Genomic DNA, 21,337 nt, shown 5'->3' on the forward strand with positions numbered 1-21,337 from the left:
TGATGCAATGTAGTTTTGAGAAGTGGTTTATTTACTTATTTAATAAAAAGCTTACACCTTGTTGCATATGATGTGAATTTTATCACCCAAGACTGTCAATGAAGATCTTATAATGCAGCTATAGATATTCAAAAAAGAAATTTAACAGTGTTTGGCAGCAAATGAATCATTAAAATATTGACCCAAGAAACAAACATAAGTTAATCTTAAACACAAATTCAAGGAAGCAAGTCTTTTTTTTCAATTTATTTACGAACATTATGTCTGAGGACAACAGCATCTCTAGGGCTTCTCTCTGTACATGCAAGTGTAGAAAATAACATTTGTATTTACTTTACTTTTTTCTTGTATTATGCTGAAAGTTGCACAGCGAAAGAACAGAAACGCAGCAACAGAGCTGCAATGTTGGCGGCACCAGCACCACCCACCAATATGTACACAAACTAAAAAAAATATATAATTACATTGTTACACCACCGAGAACGCAATCTTGCGCAGTTTCACCCCCTCCCCCAATTCTATGCAAGTGGACAAGTACAAGAGAAGGGTGTGAATGGCCCGTTTTTTAACATCTGTATACAACATCTCATATTATAAGCATTATACAAGGGAAATGTACATTCTGAGCTATGGATCCACATACCACAGGTGTCAGTTAATAAATAGATTTTTTGTTATTTGTTGCTTTAAACTGATTTGCTGATTAAAAGGTCTCCATGCTAATACAGGTTAATTGGTGTTATCTAAAGAGGGAATGAAGGCAGTCGTAAAGAAGCTTCACCTGTGGCTGTAAAACAGAAATAAATATTGTTTTTACTTTGGGGAGTTGAAATGCCACCTTCTGGTCAATCTCTAGCATCGGCCCCCTAAACCCCGCAAATCTGCTGATCCTCTATTTTGCAGTGAAAACATGCTGTATATTAAGTTGCTCCTTTGAAACCAGAAATAGAAGCGTCAACAGGCATTAGAAAAACAATACAGAAAACAAATTGTGCAAGAAACTTGCTTCTTCAGTGTGCTCACGTAGCAAGGTTGGGACACTACTTTGGGTGGGAATAGCACTTCTGTCTTGGTTAAGCAACCCACATCTATAGATTGCTCTGAAGGAAGCAACCACTTTGGAAAATGGCACAACTGACAAGACAGAGCAGAAATCTGAGTGCTCCCTGATGTACACAGGGAGCCCTAGGAAGTACTACACGTTTGCCAAAATGATGCCTCCCAGTAAACCTAATGTGTTTCAGCATCTAAAAAAACGTTACCAAAACAGGCACTTTAGTACAACACAGGAGGGCACTGCTACTTACTAAAGCGATATGTGGTTAAGTGGAACGTTAGCCATCCTTAACAGAAAATACTGAGTAAACATAAAACAGCTGAATGTATTGATTGCTGTATGTTCTAATTACGACAGGTCTCTATTTGATGAACAGTAGCGTGGGGGCAATCATGTTAGATGTAGAAATTATTCCTCCAATAACATCAACTTCCATGCAGAAAAGATGGCTCTGAAAATATGATAACTGTATACACCATTTGTAAATTTCAATATGAAAGTGAATAATGTAATGCTAAAGTAAATAAAGACATGAAAAATGCTGCTCATATGTAATATATTAAAAATGCTTCTTGCCTGCGGTTCACATCTCAATTTCCTAATTTACAATTCAGAAACCATAAGGTGAAAAAAAGAGTCCCTGTTTGTGTTAAGAGGAGTCCCCCTTAAATGTCCCCGGTAGTACCACTAACAAAGGGGAACAGAAGCATGGGTTATGGGGCGTTAGGAGATATTAAACTTCATCAGGGGGAACAAGGAAAGCTGCACAATCCCGCTTTGGCTCTTATATCATCTCACATCTAAAAATGAATCCCCAAGTTCAAATTCATAGATCCTTAATGTGTTTTGTTTAAATGTTTTTCTTCCAACTCTAATGTTGCCCAGCCACATTTTGAGTAGTCATTGATGAGGGGTCCGTATACAAGTATCACTGGTCAGCATACCAACTCCACCAATGAGACGAGGCGAAAAGATTCCTTTGTGTGTGCTGGCTCAGAAAAACTCGTCAGGGTAATTCACCAAGTAATGGGAGAGACTTATATTGTACTTTTAGCAAGTGATGCCAATTTCAGGCAGAAACACAGTGCAACTTCTTACCACCCATTTTAACTGTAGGTTCTCAAAACATCCCTGGCAATGGCTTAAAGGAGAGAGGGGTGTCTTAAATTTATTTAAAGGAACGATGCTTTCAGTTAAAAGAAAATTTCCAAATTGCACAACCATTAACATGGCTCAAGAATGAAGATGAATAAAAATGTTGGTGCAACAGAGGTCAGGTATTAGTGTCTCTATGTGAACACTAGCCTAACAGGAGCCCAAAAGTTCAAAATGGAGATACCCAAGACTCACTGAACAGCCTGCTCATAGAGGCCTGGAGGAACTGCAGTGTAAGGCAAGTGTTTGCTGCTTGGAAAGAGAGGCTCTACAAAGTACAGCAAAAAGGGTTCACTTTGGACTGGAGCAAATGTGTCTCGAGAGCAGTGTACATGTTTATCCTTCACCACAACCATACCTTTCAATCTTAATATTTTTGACATTTGAAGGGTTGGATTTAATAGGCATGCACACTATGTAAAGGTTTGGTCAGAAAGCAGAGGCTTTTAGTAGAATGATTGCACAGCTAAAAATCTACAGATTCATGTGGGGTATCTCTAACTCTTGGACAAGCCGATATTTTTGCAGACCGAAAAATGGTCTTTATAACTGCCGTTTCTTCAGTGGGGAATTCTCAGACTAGAACTGGGGGGGTGCCCCATGGACAAGAAGAAGAAATATTGCTCGAAAGAGCAAGTCTGGCACAATCACATCAATGTGCTAAGGACAGACTGCAAATGGGGTTCCAAAGAATCACCTAGGACAGCCGAGATTCTCTACTCTAGAAATTAAGGACTTTGACAACATGTTGCCCCTTTACAGACTAAACACTGTAGATGGAAGCTCTGTACAGCCAGTGCTCTTCCACTTGGAATCTGAGGCAAGTGCCTGGATCCTACAGGATGCTTTAGGTGTTATTTTCTACTTTACTTTAAACAATTTGAAATGTGGATTACTAATGATTTATGCCAGGCGAAAAGTATACCTCTTTCTGGGTATAGACTGAACACATAAGAAAGAGGTTATGGTTATTAGTGGGTTTTGCCTCGCACACACCTCAAAAGCCCAATGAGCAGATCGTTTCCATTTTCGGTGAAATACAATAAATGACCATTAAAGCCAGCACCACAGATTAATGGCATACTCCCAAAGCTGTCTAATATCTCCAATGCCCGTCTCTATTTGCTTTTGCAAAATAGGACACATGGCCCACAAAAACTTTGAGCAGCTGATTTGAGAATCCTTTTAAATCTTGGAGTTTAAGTGAAGGTAGAATAGTTCACTATGCTGTGCACAGGGATGTGCTGCAAGTAACACCACACTCATTTTTCTTCAAATGTGACGTTTTCTTAAGTCATGGCATTCAAAAAATTGTAAGGCAATTAAATTGTTATACCGAATTGATTGAGTGTTGAATGTTGTGACGGTCAAAATTTTGAAATGAATACCACCCTCTTTCCACAAGTCCAAATAGTTCCTTACCCATGCCTCTAGTGCAGTGTTCGATAACTGGAAATCGAGTTAATGAAGGCTTGTGTGTGGAGGTAAGGCTGATCATTCCGCTTTCTTAGATCGGAGCTGTCAGCAGAGAACGTTAAAGCACATTAGAATCCAGTTAATCTGTCAAGATCATATGGGAAAACAATTGAGGCACAGGTAATTGCATTGTCTTGTACGGCACAGGTAATTGATCGCTGCAATCCCACCAGTCTGTCTCCTAATAGCAGTGCTTTGGGACCATAGAAGATATGAGCCCGGCACCAGTTTCCAATTCTGGCACCTTTTTCCGTAATTATACGTGGTGCGGTTGTCTCCAGCATTAAATGGGTATGAGGATTAACCACCTTATCTCTGTACACATTATGGTGTGCGATCACGTAAATGACAATCCGACTTTTTAGTTTCTAACTGCAACATTTACTCTATGCCACTGACAAATCTGAAGTACTAACCGAACAGGCAATGAACTCTTAGTTCCAAAAGAAATATGGCAATTCCGATTACGTTTAAAAGTTTCACCAGGAGTGTACTATTTTTTTAAAGAAATATAACTCCCCGAATGGCTGTGGAATGTTGAGCAAACTTCAATGAATTGAATGTTCCACCTCCAAGTAACTGCCAGTGAAGTAAGGGGAAGTCTGCTCCACTTCCCTGTTACACTGCCTGTAATTCACACCCTTCTAACGTTTCCAAGTCACTACTCCACGCTCCTTCCCAAACCTGGGAGCGCCATGAAGGAGGGGAATGAACAGCGACTTAGATGGGGTGCCTCGGATAAGCTTCCAGGGATTGCAGAAGAATCCAAAAGCGAAGCAAAACATATAAAGCCAATCCCATAGGGTTCGGCATCTGTCACAACTTTCATTTTCTTAAAAAATAAGAAAAAAGCAAGGAAAGAAATAAGTTGGGGTTTGGGAACAAGTCTAGGACAGGTTTCAAAACGTTGCATGTTTTGGCGTCCAGGTTTCACACAAGGCCCCAATCTCTGGCTAGGGAGACAACCATTTTTAAAATGCTTACAACCTCGGCATATGGTCAGCCAATACCCGCCCTTACTTAAAGGGAAAGCACTGCCTACGGTGAACAATACATTCCGAGGCCTGTTCCCATTTATTAAATTTTCTTTTTTACACAGAACTGAACGTGATGGTACAGTACATACGTTATTTACAATTGGGCAGTAATGTGTTTGCAAAATAAATTATCTAGAAGGCAGCAAAGTACACTGGTAAATGTATATAAAAAACTGTACAGAATTTACGGAATTCAACTTTTTTTTTCCTTTCTAGGAGTATTGGCTCTGTAGTGTTTCAAGTTATGTTCTCTGAAAGAGAAATGCAATGCCCAAGATTTAAAAAAAATATATATATTAAATTAAAGCCCCCATCCCTCCCCCCAATCGTGGAATATACTCCATTAAAATACAGTCTGCAACGCACCAGCATCTGGTCACCTGCTCTGAGGCACGACTGTATAACAGCCTGGAGGAGCTGAGCGCACCTAGCCCCAGCAGGTGCGGCAGACGTTGGGCGATACCATGGTGTAGCTTGCTTTAGGTGGTTTGTGAAGGGGAAACTGGGGTGGGTAGATCAGAAATAATACATTTTAAAAAACGCACTCTATCCCAAAAAGATGTTGAGAACAACAAAGCTTGTGATGGCCTGGCTGCCATTCCTGCGGCCCGAGTACTGGAGCGCTTACCACTCCTCTGACCATGTTAACCCAGTTCCATAAAGAGCCCTATGGGGTGAAGGATGCAGCTCCAAAACAAAAAAATAAAAACTTCTTGGTAAAAAAATGAATGCTAAAACCACCATTTTCACAAGTGTGTGGACTGCGTGATTGCCATCAACTGTTCAGCAGCTAGAGTAAGGCTGCCCCATATGTATTAAGGTCTACTGAATGTTATTGATCCCTTGTGCTCCGGCCCCTCCGCCTCTCACTCTCGGATGCATGGAGCACGGTCCTGAGCTCCTGCAGCGACTGGGCCGTAAAGGTGATGCACTCTCCTCTTGTTACCAGGTCTCCCGTGCTTCGGGCGCGAGCGCGGCCAGCTGATACCTCATCCGACTCCATCCATGGGATGAGCGGGTTTGCTGCACCAGAAAGAAAGTGCAAGTTCACGGGTTTCTTGTGTCACCTCCGAGGGATGCTGCTGCCGCCTCCTTGACCAGTGGGTGCACCAGTGAGCAGCAAGGCCTCCAAACATCTCTCTGCGCCAAGGGAACCTGCCCTTGCCAGTTGTGGGTGTGACATTAGTCCGGATCCCAGTGTCCCTATGGTCATGCTGGCAAGAGCACAAAGTCATCGTTCACATCGACCATTGGCACGTAGAAAGATGGGACCTCGTTCACACACAGGGACTTGTGACTGGCTGGGTCGAGTTCTTGCACCTTGAGCTGCCACTCCATCCTCTGAACGGCGTGTAAAGCGGCTGCCTCGTGCTGCTGCCTCATCAACTGGCACGTCTGCAAAAGCAAAGGGAGAGAAGCTCGGGTTACTCAAATACTCACTGCTCGGTTTCAAACACGTGGGAGTGGCTGGGAGAGGAAACCTGCATCTTCACAAGTCTATGTTCGGACAGTCAGAACGTATAATGTATGTGTGCATGATGGAGAGGCTTGAGGTCTGAGTAGGGAAGGAGGCAAGCAGCTGGCACTATAAGGCTTTATTTACTTGGCATTATTAGAATACAAAGCTTTCTCCCAAGGGAGATGCAGCATCTTGTGAGGGGTGAAGCGGAATGACACTGATGTGGTGTGTTCTTTTTCACGCACCACTATTCATGATTGGGGCATTTAAGAGTTGCATGTGAGAACGGGTGCACACTTGTGATGCCAAAGAACTGAGAGTGGGTAGTCTCAAGTTCTCAGAAGAAATTGACAGACTACTCAGCACCCTGAAACCATCCAATCACCTCACTGACCCTCTTCCTGCTAACGCTGTAAAAGACTTCACCCCTTTGCTCCTCCCACTCTGGACTAAAATTATCAATAGCTCACTTCAACAAGGAACCATCCCTGACTCCCTCAAAGTTGGACAAGTTACACCTTTACTAAAGAAACCAACAGCCGACCCCACTGATCTAAACAACTACTGTCCGATTACCAACATTCCCACTCTCGCCAAACTGTTGAAAAAATGCGTTCAACTACAACTGACAAAGCACATAGAACAGTTTGATCTCCTCAACCCTCATCAATCAGGCTTCCGAGCAGGGCACAGCACTGAAACTGCTATGACTCACATAATTGACGACGCCCTCCAAATTTTAGATCAAAATGATACCTGCCTTCTCATCCTTCTTGATCTCTCTTCAGCATTCGACACTGTGAAACATGAGAACAAGAATGGGTCTCTCTGGGACTGTTCTTCAGTGGTTCACTTCCTTTCTACACAACCGGTCTCAAAAATTCAAGAGCAACAACTTGATGTCCTCTCAAGTACCTGTATCGTTAGGTGTCCCCCAAGGATCATGCCTATCCCCAACTTTGTTCAACCTAGTTATGGAACCTCTCACCACCCTGCTACAAGCATCCAATGTACACTTTCACATGTACGCTGATGATACTCTGATATATCTCAAACTACAATCCCCCAAAGACATTATGCGTCTGAACTCAACGATCAGAAGCACCCAATCCTGGCTGGCCAATAACCACCTCAAACTCAATGCTATGAAAACTGAGTTCCTTCTGATCTCACCTCCCGCGAAAATCTCTACCACACAAACCTGGCTTAAGCACCTAACTGCACTCAATGTCCAACCGACCATCGTGAATTCAGCAAAATCTTTAGGCATAACACTTGACGCCAATCTCAACATGCAGCAGCATATCAGCAAGGCAACTAAGGGGGCGAACTTCCAAATAAATACCTTGAGGAAACTTAAACCCTTCCTCCCAGCCAAAGACTTCCAAACTGCAGTACAAGCACTAGTCATCCATCGCATAGACTACGGCAGCGTGGCCCTCTGCGGTCTCCCCCTAACTACAACTGCACCCCTAGGAGCTTCACTAAACGCGGCAGCAAGACTCATCACTGGATCTAAAAAACACTCGCATATCTCCCCTGACTTTAAATCCCTGAACTGGCTGCCTTTTGAAGACAGAATACATCTGAAAATTGCCTGCATGACGCACAAGGCTATACACCTGAAATCACCCGGCTACCTCACTCAGAAGCTGACAATTTCCGGCGGGTCCAGAACCACCAGAAGTACAAACAATCTTCTGCTGAAGCCTCGAAGATTCCGGAAGGAAAAAACGTACAAACGCTCCTTCTCAGGAATGGCGCCCAGGATCTGGAACTCACTCCCTCCTGAAACCAGACTCATCTCCTCCACTCTTCTTTTTAAGAAAGAAGTTGAAGCTATCCTCATGGCTAAATACACTTGAACTACTACTTTTGATCTTTTAAGACTCTGCGTCGATCTGTACTACTTGTTTGATTCCTATGCACGTGTTTTACTTGTATTATTGAACTACCTGATTGTTCATGCTCCCTCTTATTTGTACTACTTGCATTGATGACCTACCTTCCTACTATGCTCCCTCATGTACCCACCCTACCACTCACTTACCCCTTGCCTTTGTAAAGCGCTCTGTTATCTGCAAAGATCTTGTTCGCGCTATATAAAACTTTCAAAATAAATGTGTGGCAGGGACCCTGTAGCACTGTTCAAGGTGGGATCCGGGCTTTTAAATTAAGTTCTAGACACTGGGTTGGGGGGAGGGCTGTGCTATTTGGCATTTGGAAGCGTGGAACTGCAGTGCTCTACGTGGGAATGACCTGCTAAAGGATTTCGTCAAAACAAGCACTTTGCGTGGGTGTTACCAGCCAGCCTGGGGCGGCGGCGGAGCGCATCTGCAGCCCTGCACATGTACAGGAGTCCAGAGCACGCCGCGTGTGAAAGCGTGGCACTGCAGCAGTGTGCGGGGTCACTGAGGGTGTAGGACTGGTGGCCTGCAGCAGGCTGTTAGCAGGTGGCACGGAGAGACATCACAAGATGGTGGATACTTGTGAGGGAGGCGCAAGCTGGTTAATGTGCGGTGATGCTATATCGTGCTGTTTAGGGCTTGCGACATTGCCAAACAAACTATGGATGACAGCGTTTTACAGCACAATGAGTGTTTGAATGCTGAGCACAAGCCCAGAGGTGTGGGTGGATGGCTCACTCATGAAACAGGAGGTCCGGAGTATGTGGGTGAATGCAGCACTGTGCAGGGGAACTGGCCAAACCACGGTGGGTGGCATTTTGCAGCACTGTGCACGTGGTAGAGTGGCAATGTAGTGTTCCGTATATGCAATCTAGAAGAAAACCAGATGTAGGATGAGGGTAGAAGATGCTTTTGGATACAAGGGCACGGAAAAGTAATGTTAAGATAGTACATCTAAAGAAACAAATGATTTAGGGCTGACTGGGATGTTAGTCCAAGAAAACCTGACCCTTTCACTTATGTGTTGTAGACAGGCACATTAACTATTCATCATTCACCAGAAAAATACACATTAATTTCAATACGAGTGGCAAGCACAGACCCTTTCCAGCACAGAATGAAAGTGCTTTATCTTCAAGTAAATGAATTATAAAGTGTTTTACGTTCAAGTAAATATTTCAATTTTGAGATTGGCTATTAGGAATAAAACTGGTGCAGCAAAAAAAATATATGGAAAGTAATTTGTTTCTTTCTTGTCATATTTGACATTAGAAAGCTTGGCAATGCTAGTTTCAAAGTGAAGGGGTTGACTTTTCTTAGATTAGGTGTACTTGCCAACATCAAAAGGAAAATGCTACTTACCAGTATGCATCTGTTCTTGGCATGTAGAGCTGCAGAGTTACACACTGTGCATAGATGGCCACCTAGTGTTGGGCCCGGATGTTTGCAGTTTGTTTTGTTGTAGAACAGTCTTTGGAAGTCACGGGATAGGTGACTCCTCCTTTGGATGATACTGCGCATGGGCATCGGCTCCATCCCCAGATTGTTTTTCGCCATTAGGGAAGTGACAGAGCTGTACAAGAAGTAGTGATGTCCATGTGATTTGTATCTAATGAGGATAATACTGGAACAGATACAGGTAGCCGGGTGGGCGTGTGTAACTCTGCAGCTCTACATGCCAAGAACAGATGCATACTGGTAAGTAGCATTTTCCGTTCGAGGCATACGAGCTACAGATTACACACTGTGCATAGATTGTATAGCAGTACCCACACCTCGCGGCAACCACCAGTATCTGTTGTAGTTTGACACAGAGTTTTTAGTACAGCCTGGCCCACAGTGGCTTGTTGTTTAGTTTGCACATCTACACAATAATGTTTTGTGAATGTGTGCGGTGTAGACCATGTAGCTGCTTTGCATATATCATCTAGGGGAATGTTCCCTAAGAATGCCATTGAAGCCCCCATTTTTCTTGTAGAATGGGCTTTTGGAGGAATTGTTAACGTACGTTTGGCTTTCTGGTAACATATTTGTATGCACTAAACAATCCACCTAGCTATCCCCGATTTTGATATGGGGTTGCCTTTATGTGGTGGTAAAAAAGACACAAAAAGTTGTTTAGTTTTACGAAAGGTTTGTTTCCTTTCGATGTAGTACAGTAATGCTCTTTTGACGTGCTAGGGTGTGTAGAGCTCTTTCTGCGACTGTTTGTGGCTGCGCGAAAAAAACAGGCAGCTCAACAGATTGATTTAGATGAAATGGTGAAATGACTTGTGGAAGGAATTTAGGATTAGTGCGTAGAACCACTTTGTTATGATGCATTTGCAAAAAGGGTTCTTGAATGGTAAATGCTTGTAGTTCACTGACTCTTCTGAGAGAAGTAATAGCTACTAAGAAAGCTACTTTCCAAGTTAGGAATTGCAATTCACATTTATGTAACGGTTCAAAGGGAGGTCCCATTAACAGTGTAAGAATAATGTTTAAGTTCCACACTGGTGAAGGTGGCGTTCTGGGAGGGATTATTCTTTTGAGTCCTTCCATGAAAGCTTTTATAGCAGGTACTTTAAACAGAGATAGATGTGGTCTATTTTGTAAATATACTGCAATGGCAGCAAGGTGTAGTCTGATAGACGTGTAAGCTAAATGACACTTTTGCAGGTGTAATAGGTATCCTATAATGTGTTGAATAGAAACATCTAAAGGATTTATGTGGTTGTTTTGACAGTATATTACATATCGTTTCCACTTAGCAGCATAACATGCTCTAGTAGTGGGACGTCTGGCTTCTTTAATAACGTTCATGCATTCTGGAGGAAGGTTGAGGTAACCAAACTCTAGGACTTCAGGAGCCAGATCGCTAGGTTGAGCTGAGCTGGGTCCGGGTGTCTGATCTCTCCATGCTTCTGTGTTAAGAGACGTGGAGATAGGCTTAGTTTTTGGTGTGGTACCACAGATAGTTGCAGCAGTGTGGTGTACCACGGTTGTCTGGCCCAAGTTGGAGCTACTAGAATGAGTGTTGGGGAATGTTGCTGTAGCTTGCGTATCACTAACGGAAGTAGTAGGAGAGGAGGAAAAGCATACGCAAATTTTCCGGACCAGTTCATCCATATCGCATTGCCTTTGGACAGCGGGTATGGATATCTGGCAGCGAAGTTTGGGTATTTCGCGTTTTCGTGGGTTGCGAAGAGGTCTATCTGAGGTTGTCCCCACATTTGAAAGAACGGTTGAAGAACTTGTGGATGAAGTTCCCACTCGTGGATCTGCTGTGTCTGTTGACTTTGCAGATCTGCCATGGTGTTTTGTACTCCTGGATTGTGTTGGGCTAAGAGGAAGATTTTTAGTGGTATAGCCCATCTCCATATCTGCTGTGCTAACAGAGAGCTGCAGAGAGTGTGTTCCCCCTGGTTTGTTTATGTAGTACATGGCTGTCATATTGTCTGTGCGGACTAAGACAGCTTTGCCTCTGATACTTGTTTTTGGAATGCTTTTAGGGCTAGAAAAACAGCTAGTAACTCGAAGTGGTTGATGTGGAGTAACATTTGTTGCTGTGTCCACCTGCCTTGCATGGTGTGATGCAGTAGGTGAGCTCCCCAGCCGGAGAGCGATGTGTCCCCTTTCAGGATTATCTGAGGAACTGGCTCTAGGAACGGTCGGCCCTTTGAAAGGTTTTTGGTGCTCCACCATTGCAGAGAGCGATGAGCCCGACTGTCTACTAACACTAGGTCTGTTAATTGACCACGAGCCTGGTTCCATTGGCGTGCTAGGCACTCTTGAAGTGGACGCATTTGCAGTTTTGCGTGAGGTACTATAAATATGCAAGATACCATCATTCCTACGAGCTGAATGAACACTCGAGCTGGAAGCGAGTGTTGCAGTTTGAAAGTTTGTTAGGAGAGTTTGTACACTTGTTATCCTGTTTGGAGAGGATAGGCTAGTGTTAGTTGGGTGTTTATTGTAGCGCCGAGATAATGTTGTATGTGTGAGGGTTGCAGATGTGACTTGGTGGGTGTTTATTGTAGCGCCGAGATATTGTTGTATGTGTGAGGGTTGCAGATGTGACTTGGTGTGATTTACTGTGAATCCCAAGTCGTGAAGCAGTTGAATAGTAGCGTGAGTGTGTTGTACAGACTGGTTGTATGAGCTGGCTTTTATGAGCCAGTCGTCTAGGAATGGGAAGACGTAAGTATGTTGTCTTCTTAAGTGTGCTGCTACTACTGCTAGGCATTTGTTAAACACCCGTGGCACTGTTGTGACTCCGAATGGGAGCACTTCGAACTGGTAGCGTTGCCCGACTAGCACAAATCCGAGATATTTTCTGTGCGCTGTGTGGATGGGAATGTGGAAGTAGGCGTCCTTGAGATCTAGAGTGACAAGGAAGTCGTTTTGTAACAGGAGTGGAAGGACTTGGAGTGTGACCATATGAAAATGATCAGACTGTGTAAATGTTTAGAGGTCTAGGATAGGTCTTAAAGATCCGTCCTTCTTTGGGATTAGAAAATATAGGGAGTATACTCCTTTGTTTTGCTGATGCTTTGGGACTATTTCTATTGCATTTTTCTGCAGCAGGGATATTACTTCCTGTCTGAGCAGTGTTAAATGTTCTTGTGACATGGGACGCTGCTTGGGTGGTATGTTTGGGTGGGTGGATGTTAGTTCTAGACAGTAACCTGATTGAATTATTTGAAGCAACCACCTGTCTGATGTGATGTTTTCCCAGGCTAGTATGTATTGTTGTAGTCTTCCCCCGACAGGAGTGGAATGGGACGGGGGAAGGGGAGTCATTGGGCAGGGGTAGAGGCAGAGCGGGAGTTGTTGTTTTTACCACTGCCTTTATTATTGTTACCCCTGTAATCTCCCCTTTGGTAGCCCTTACTATAGGTGGATTGTGTACGGGCTTTGTATGAGGTAGAAGGTGTGTCCGAAGAGTATCCCCTGGTGGCGCCTCGATAAGATGAGCGGCAAAATGAACGTCTGGTAGCCTGCGACTGCAGGGCTCCCATAGATTTGGCTGTATCTGTATCCTTTTTCAGGTGATACATCTACATTGGGTCCGAATAAGTGTTGCTCATCGAAGGGTTGATTAAGTATAGCACTTTGGACTTCAGGTTTGAACGCGGATATGCGTAGCCAGGCATGTCTACGTAATAAAACACTGGTGTTAACTGCCCTCGAGGCGGTGTCTGCTGCATCAAGTGCACACCGAATAGAGGTGTTTGTAATATTTTTCCCTTCTTGGATAAGTTAATTTGCTCTAGCTTTGTATTTATCAGGGAGGTTCCGCATTAGTGATTCTAATTCGTCATAATGTGCCCTGTAATATCTGGCCAATAATGCTTGTGTATTGGCAACACGCCACGTTTGCTGCTTGAGACACAGTTCTTTTCCCTGATGAGTCAAGCAGCTTAGACTCTTTATCTGGTGGGGGAGCTTCACCTGATGTTAGTGAGTTTGCTCTCTTGCGTGCGTTAGAAACTACAAGTGAGTCTAGTGGTACTGGGCCTTTAATATATGCTGCATCTGAAGGGGCAGCTATATATTTTTTCTCTATTCGAGGGTTAATGACCCGAGTTCTGACTGGGTCCTTGAAGACTTCAGGAGCATGCTTAATCACTCCTTGTTAAAGGAGTATAATACCTCATCGAAACACTGTGTATCTCCGATTATTGATATATATAAGGCTAGAGCAGTATCCGCATCACTTTACGGAGCGGAGTTATGGGGTCTGGGCAACATGGAGTCTCTGTCTAAAGCGGAGAACAAATTTATCAAGGATCTAATGGCAGTCCCGATGAGCACCCAGATAGTCCCGGTGCTTATGGATGCGGGCTGCAAACCAATTAAAGATCTGGCCCGCCTCCGGTCTCTCCTATTGTGGGCCCGTCTGTGGAGGGTCCCGGAACTAAAATCCTATGCAGACGGGCTGGTAGAGGTAATGCATTCTGATGGCTGGCAGAAGATTAAATGGCTCAGGGACATTAAACACCTGCTTGGGGACCAAGGATTGGGTTCCTGCTGGTCTACTCACTCAGCTCCCCCGAAGGAGTCTCTGAAAGAAATATACTGGGAATGGGTTTCCTCAAAGCTCATTAGCAATGAGCATCACTGCAATTCCACCGCAGCATATTTGAGGATTAAAGATGTTACTGCCTTTGAACCCTTTTTGGATATTATCACCATTCCAATGGACCGGGCTCTTTATATTAAATTCAGACTAGGGACCTTACCCCTAGCCGATCTCCTTTCCAGATGGAACTCGACTAAGGAGGTATCACGCTATTGTGCCCTGTGTCCTGACAGCTGTGAAACAGTGGCACACTTTCTCCTTGATTGCCATGACTACGTGCGCCCCAGATTTTATTGGCTTAAACCCCTTTGTAAAGAGATGGGCATCCGCCAGCATTCGGTGGCTTTACGTATTCTACTGACCAATACAGCCCCTCCTATTGTTTGTGCTGTTTCTAAATTTTTAAAATGGGCCTGGTTGATTCGCCTAAAAAGACTGTCTCTATCGATTTAATGCTTTTTTAAACTTATTTATTCTGTTTTATACTTATTGATGTTCCTATGTACAGTCTATGTTTTTTTTGATATGCTGTTTTATATATTCTTGTGTAATGCTTTTATGATATATGCATATCGAAATAAAGCTATCAACCAACCAACCACTCCTTTAAGCATTGGTAAAATGGATGAGGACCTTTGTGCATTATCAAAGGTATCCATTAGAAAGGCTTCATCTACAGGGTCTGTATGCATATCTACTCCATGATATTGCGCGGCTCTGTGTATCAACTGATTAAAACCCATAGTGTCTTCTGGTGGGGAAGGCCTTGAGGGGTATATGTCATCTTGAGGGACATTTGGGACTTCTGGGATGTTATATTGATCCCACGGGTCAGGTGAGCCTGGAGGAATAGATGGATCATCTATGTTAGCCCCAATATTATCAGAGCTATCATCCCTATTGTCATCGTCTGGTATGATAGAGGATGTAGGGGAATGTTGTGGTAGGGGAGCAGGTGGTGATGGTATATGGGGAGGAGGAGGGGAAGGAAGTGTTAAAGGCGAGGTAGCCATGTCCTTTTTCTTTGAATGAGGAGCTGGTGTTGGTGTATCAGTGGTCGCTTTTTTTAAGCTAAAGTTAGCTGCCCAGTGATTGGGTCTTTAGCTAGAGTCTTTTGTGCAGGGTCTGGATGAAATAAGTCCTCTGCAGGAGGCCGATCTTGTGGTGCGGAGGGAGGTTTCAGCACTGAAGCAGTTTCTTGGCAATGTCCTTAACCGGAGAAGCCGGAGTCTTTTTCGGCCCACGGTATATTTTTTGGATCCGATGGTTTTTCGGTTCCGGTGGTCTTTTCGAATCCAAAGCGGGTTTGCTTTGTTCCGACCGGGGTTTCGGTGCCGAAGGAGTAGCGGTAAGCTTTGGCGCCGGTGGTGTTGTCTTTTTCAGTGCCGGTAGGTGTGTGCTACAAAAGGGGATGATAGACGGAGCGTTTGAGAAAATCAAACACTCACCCCCAGTCAACTGATCTGGGTTTAATCCATCACCATTATTTAGCTCACTCCGCCACCCCAGTTCAGACATGGCCATATGCAAATCAGTCTGACCCTGTGCCTCATGGGAACAGTCCAGCCCGAACTGCAAAAGCCATGTCTTCCCTGGACCGGAAACAAGCATCCTGGGACCGGTTTCTGGTATTTCAGCCGTCATCAGCCAGGCTAGCTTGAATCCAGTGGCAAAGTGAGCAAGGTAGGTGTGTGCTGGCACCGTGGGAGGGCCGACTCGAGCCAGAGTCGCCTGAAGGCTTACTTAGCTTCTTAGCCGGGCACGATGGTAGGGCAGTAGATGCAGTGTGTCGGTGTGCACCCGAGGGCGAGGGTGTGACCGGGGCCTTTTTGGATGTGTCGAGGAAGGGTCGGGGTCGACGGTCTTACGACCCACTGTGCTGGAGTGATGTCCTTGACTTCTGAATCTTCTGCCTCAGAGTTGCTGTCGACGTCGTATTGTCCTGGGACGTCGACGCCTTCTTCAAAGATGTCGTCCGGAATCGGAGCTGAAGATCGAGCCATTGTTCTCCTAGCTCTTCGGTCCCGGATAGTCTTTTTGGAGCGGAAAGAGGCACAAGCAGAACAGTCTCTGGCCTCGTGCTCCAGGGAGAGGCAAAGGTTACACACTTCATGAAGGTCGGTGGGGGGAAACTTCGACACACATTAAGTATACTTTATATGGCGTCCTTTCCATGAGCTAGAGTCGAGGCCTAGTCAGGCCCGAAGGCCGTCGACGATGACCGGAATCGAAATCTTTGGTGTTGAAGAGTAGCGTCGACTGGGAAAGCGTTCAAAACTGATTTTCTGTAAGTTGGTGAGGATTGCGCGTCGAAGGAAATCGGGTTCAACACGGAGGACTGGAAACACAACCGAGCCCGGTGGCAGAAAAAAACAATCTGGGGATGGAGCTAATGCCCATGCACAGTATCATCCAAAGGAGGAGTCACCTATCCCGTGACTTCCAAAGACTTTTCTACAACAAAACAAACTGCAAACATCCGCGCCCAACACTAGGTGGCCATCTATGCACAGTGTGTAATCTGCAGCTCATATGCCTCGAACACTTTTTTCGATGTCCTCTAATAAGTCAGTTTTTCTAACCTTCATTCGGTCGTATTTGTCATCCACATCTTGCAACCAGGAAATAAACTGCCGCGCATTGAAACGATCTCTGACCGACTTATTTTCATCTCCCTGATCAAAATAAAGAAAAGAGGCAAACAATGTAAGACAATTTCATATATAAACCTCTGTGCAAGATTCAGTTAATTCAACCGTTACTACTGACAGCTTATCTAGAATTTTAAGAGCACATTTTCATTCTTGCCACGTGCCATTACTCCGACAGGTTATGCAGCTATGCTGAGGAAACGTGTGCATGGTACACAGTAAAGTCTTTGTCCTTATTTCACTTACAGAAAGTACTGCTACAGCCACATGTCCTGATGCTGGTGGAACTAACAGCGGGCCTCAGGAAAAAAGATCAAGAAATCACAACTTAAACGGTTTTGATAGTATCAGATGGTGGCCTACTACAAAATGATGTCTTCAGATATTTGGAGGCAGGGTGATAGGTTCAGACTCAATCGCTAGGAGTAGGACAGAGCTTTCCCAAGAGGAGAGCCTCTGCGAGGAAGCTGCAAACTCCTGCACCAGGAGATAGCAAGTACAACTCTACAGAACCAGGACTGAGGGTGCACACTACAGGACACAGAGCATGTGAGCTCTGACATGACAGGAGGATCAATGTCAAAGCAGGTAAGAGTAAGCACAAAACCTGAACGAGTATGTGTGCTAACAAAGCTGTGGAGATAGGTTTCAGGAGCAGGAAGATAGAGCTTTTTTAAATTAATTTTTTACCTGTGGACAATTGTACAGTGCCCAAGCAACAGCAGTGGAATAAGATGTACAATAGTTCTTGAGCATGCACAGCTTGCTTTTACCAGACCACGTTTTGGTGCCATGGGATTCGACTGCTGGATACTGCTGCCATAATCCTGGAAGGGTTAGGTGCATTCTAAGTCTCCATAAAACTTTCGCCTCAGCAACAACCGTACCGCAAAGTACATGTTTGTAAGTAATGTTACAAGCGTGTGATTTCCATGCTGAAGCACCTGGGCAGTGCACAGTAGGATAATAGGCCTCCGGTGGGTCCCACCGCAAGCGGAAGTAGGGTCAATTGCTGGATGTGTCTACAGTCTGCTACTGGCTACAAGTTGGACTTGTGCCTAACCCAGTCAAAGTGGCAGTGAGTGGCGCTGGCAAAAGACACGGCTCGCATCGGCGTTTTAGTCAAACTTTCAGACCTGCCACTGTCTTTTTGACAAGTTAAGCAGTTGGTGGAACGTGAACCCTCTGCATTTAAAATTAATTGCCACTGATAATGGAATCTGAAGGAGATGCAAACTGATTCGGGTCTGGACTAACCTGATTTTCCAGCGGCATGTTATAAACCTCCGAGTCCAGCAGCATGGTGCACGCACTGAAAGGCACAGACTGATTGGCAATCGTTCTCGCTGCCCGACAATGAACCCGCAGAATTTCTTGCTCACAAGAAACAATGAGCTTTTCCTGAAAGAAAAAAAGAATTCATAAATCAGTCATCAATACATTATATCAACAAAGGTGCACATTTTTTTTTTAAACTTAAATGCCACTAGTGTTATTTACACAAAATAAAAAAAATCATTGAAATTTCTCTTCGAAATTAAGTAATGTGGCAACATGGTATACTCTTGGTAATTTCGTGTTAACTTCGATACGCAAAATTACCAAAAGTACACCAATGATTCTCGCATAATTAAAATGTGCCTGGTCTAGTATCAACTTGGTGTCCTGTCTAATCAGACCTCCCTTATGAAGGTGGCCAAAGATTGATACTGATCATTTTCTAAACATGTTTGACTCTTGAATGAGGATCACTCTTTCAAGATATCAATCAATCGATCTGGGAGTTTAAAGTGCACTAACTCATGAGGGTTCTCAAGGTGGGGGAAAGGGAAGAAAGACAACAGTTCCATTCAGTCCAAGAGCCAGGTGTTGAGAGTTTTCCTGAAGATGTTGAGTGAGGGGGAGAGTCTGATGTTGATAGGGAGCACGTTCCAGGCTTTGGCTGCGATACAGGAGAAGGCGCTTCCCCCTGTTCTAGCTCTGCGGATGCGTGGTGTTTCGCAAGGGCGTGGTTGGTGGAGCGGAGGTTTCTTTTGGGTACGTGGAATGTGATTCTTTCATTGAGGTATTTGGGTCCTGTGTTGTGGAGGCACTTGTAGGTGTGGGTGAGTAGATTGACGTTGACTCCTCGACGGGGAGCCAGTGGAGTTTCCGTAGGTGTTGGCTGATGTGCTCATGACGGGGGATGCTGAGGACGATTCTGGCTGCAGTGTTTTGTATTGTCTGGAGCTTGAGTAGAGACTTGTTGATGCCGGCATAGAGGGCGTTTCCGTAGTCCAGCCTGCTTGTTAGGAGTGCGAGGGTGACTGTCTTCCTTGACTCATGCTTTTTCATGGAGAGGGAGGAGTCGAGTACGATGCTGAGGTTTCTGGCGGGGTCCGTGGGGGTCGGAGGGCTGCCGAGTGCGGTGCGCTACTAGGCGCTGTTTCATGCTGACGGGGTGGCTCCGAGTAAGGGGACTTCTGTCTTCTACCAGTTGAGCTTCAGGCAGCTGCTGCTCATCCAGGATGCAACATCCTGCATTCCTTCCTGGAAGCAGAGTCTGGTGGTGGTGGGGTCCTTGGTGAGGGAGAGGATGAGCTGGGTGTTGTCAGCGTGGGATACTATGTTGAGGCCGGGCGGTCGGACTATGGCGGCGACGGGGGCCATGTAAATGTTGAAAAGGGTTGGGCTGAGTGATGAACCCTGGGGTACTCCGCAGTTGATTTCCGTGGTGGGTTCGGAGAGGAAGGGTGGCAGTCTGATTCTTTGGCTTCTGCCAGTGAGGAACAAACGGATCCAGTCAAGATGTGTATACCAAACCCAAACTGGAGACATTAACACCAGGAAATAGGGAAGAGGATGTAGCCTTACACCTAGAGCGGTCGACTTCGAAGCTGGGAACCGGGTTCGAGTCTCAGCAACAACGCACAACATCCTGTGATTCTGGGCAAATCACTAAGGGCCCGATGTAGGTAATTTTTTTTTTACCGGTTCATAAATACCGACTCATACCGAATCAGTATTTATGAACCGGAAACCCAAATGTAGGTAAAAATCCGGTAAAAAATACTGATTCGGTATCAAATCGGTATTCCAAGTCGGTAAATACCGAATCGGTATCTACCGAATCGGTAAAATCCGACTCGGTAACACCCATACAACCCTATGGCCTTCCAGTCCCATAGGAATGAATGGGAGACACCGATTCGGATTTTACCGAATCGGTAAATACCGAATCGGTAAAATCCGATCTCGAAATTTCGAATACATGACATGTGAGCCTGTGCACCAATCAGGGACACCCACCACACCCCACATCCTAGCATCTGAGAGATCAGCCAATCAGGTGCAAGTACCACACCCCAGTACCTGGAGGTGGCCACACCCATGCAGGTGCAGAGCAACAGAACTGCAGAGAGAGCTGGAAGGGAGACAGAGGAGCAGGCAGCAGTGAGACCAAGAGAAACAGCATGGAGTCCCAGGAGGCACCAAAGGATGGAGGGGACAGGAAGAGAAAGATGAAATTCAGCCCCACAGAGCTCCAGGTGCTGGTGGAGGAGGTTGTGCAGCACTACAGCCAGCTGTTTGGGAAACAGTCTCTGCATGTTGCAGAGTCTGTAAAGAGGAACACCTGGCTGGCAATACAGAGCAAGGTCAATGCTCTAGGAGTGACCCACAGAGAAATTGATGACATGAAGAAGAGGTGGTATGATCTGAGGATCACCACCAAGAAAAAACTAGCCACCCAGAGGAAGGAATCAGCAGCAACCGGTGGGGGGGAGAGCCGTGCCCCAAGCCTCACCGACCTGGAGCAGCTCGTGGAATCAACCATGGAGGCTGAAAGCATACATGGGATCGGGGATGCTGATAGCTCAGCCAGAGCTGCAAGTAAGAAAGGTAAGATGCATGGACATGTACCCCACCCATTCCCAGGCCCCTTCCCCAATGTGGGTGAATCACTCACAATCCAGCACACATGACTGTAGTCCCCAGCAATGCATCATGGTAGTTGTATTCATAGGTACATACATCAAAGCTGCCAACACCAAACCCTGCATGCCATGCCACACTCCCCATGCACAAACAGTCTAGGCAAATGAAAATGTGTCTTAGGAATCTGTGTTGGGAAAACAGGCAGCTGATCATTGTCCATGTCTGTTCACAGGAGAGTCATCGCGCAGAGCAGCGCTGGGAGGGGAGTGTAGTGCCACAACATCGTCTGCGCGGGAGAAGGCAAAAGACACTGCTGGACCTAGCACTGTCCCTGAGGAAACATCCACACCCCAGGCACCCACAGCAATGGAGGACGACACCACTGCTCAGCCTCTCTCGCCCCTGCTGTTCGACACACAGACTCAGCCTGCACCAGCAGGAGCTACAACACCCAGCTCAGGGTCCCCTGTGCGCGTGAGGCCAAGGAGGCAGGATGTCCCACCTTTACGGATCCTGGAGAGCTACGATGAGGAAGTGGTAGTGGCTCCCAGACCTACTACACCAACAATGTCTGGCCACGCTGGACAACTTGGCTCACAGGGATCTGGCCATGCAG

General features: G+C 45.4%; 1 protein-coding gene across 5 annotated transcripts in view; it reads right to left on the bottom strand.

Moving 5' to 3' along the window:
* Nucleotides 1–231: 231 nt before the first annotated feature.
* Nucleotides 232–21,337, bottom strand: part of ANKRD11 (ankyrin repeat domain 11) — a 1,187,914-nt gene continuing 1,166,808 nt past the window's right edge. For all 5 annotated transcript variants that reach the window (XM_078671259.1, XM_078671260.1, XM_078671262.1 and 2 more), the window contains 3 exons: nt 18,064–18,207; nt 16,738–16,830; nt 232–6,120 (listed from right to left, as the gene is read on the bottom strand). In XM_078671259.1, the coding sequence (XP_078527385.1) occupies nt 5,935–6,120; nt 16,738–16,830; nt 18,064–18,207 (423 nt within the window). In that variant the 3' untranslated portion in view covers nt 232–5,934. The remainder of the gene's footprint in view (nt 6,121–16,737; nt 16,831–18,063; nt 18,208–21,337) is intronic.

The sequence above is a fragment of the Lissotriton helveticus genome, chromosome 12, assembly GCF_964261635.1.
Source record: "Lissotriton helveticus chromosome 12, aLisHel1.1, whole genome shotgun sequence".
NCBI classification, from domain to species: domain Eukaryota; kingdom Metazoa; phylum Chordata; class Amphibia; order Caudata; family Salamandridae; genus Lissotriton; species Lissotriton helveticus.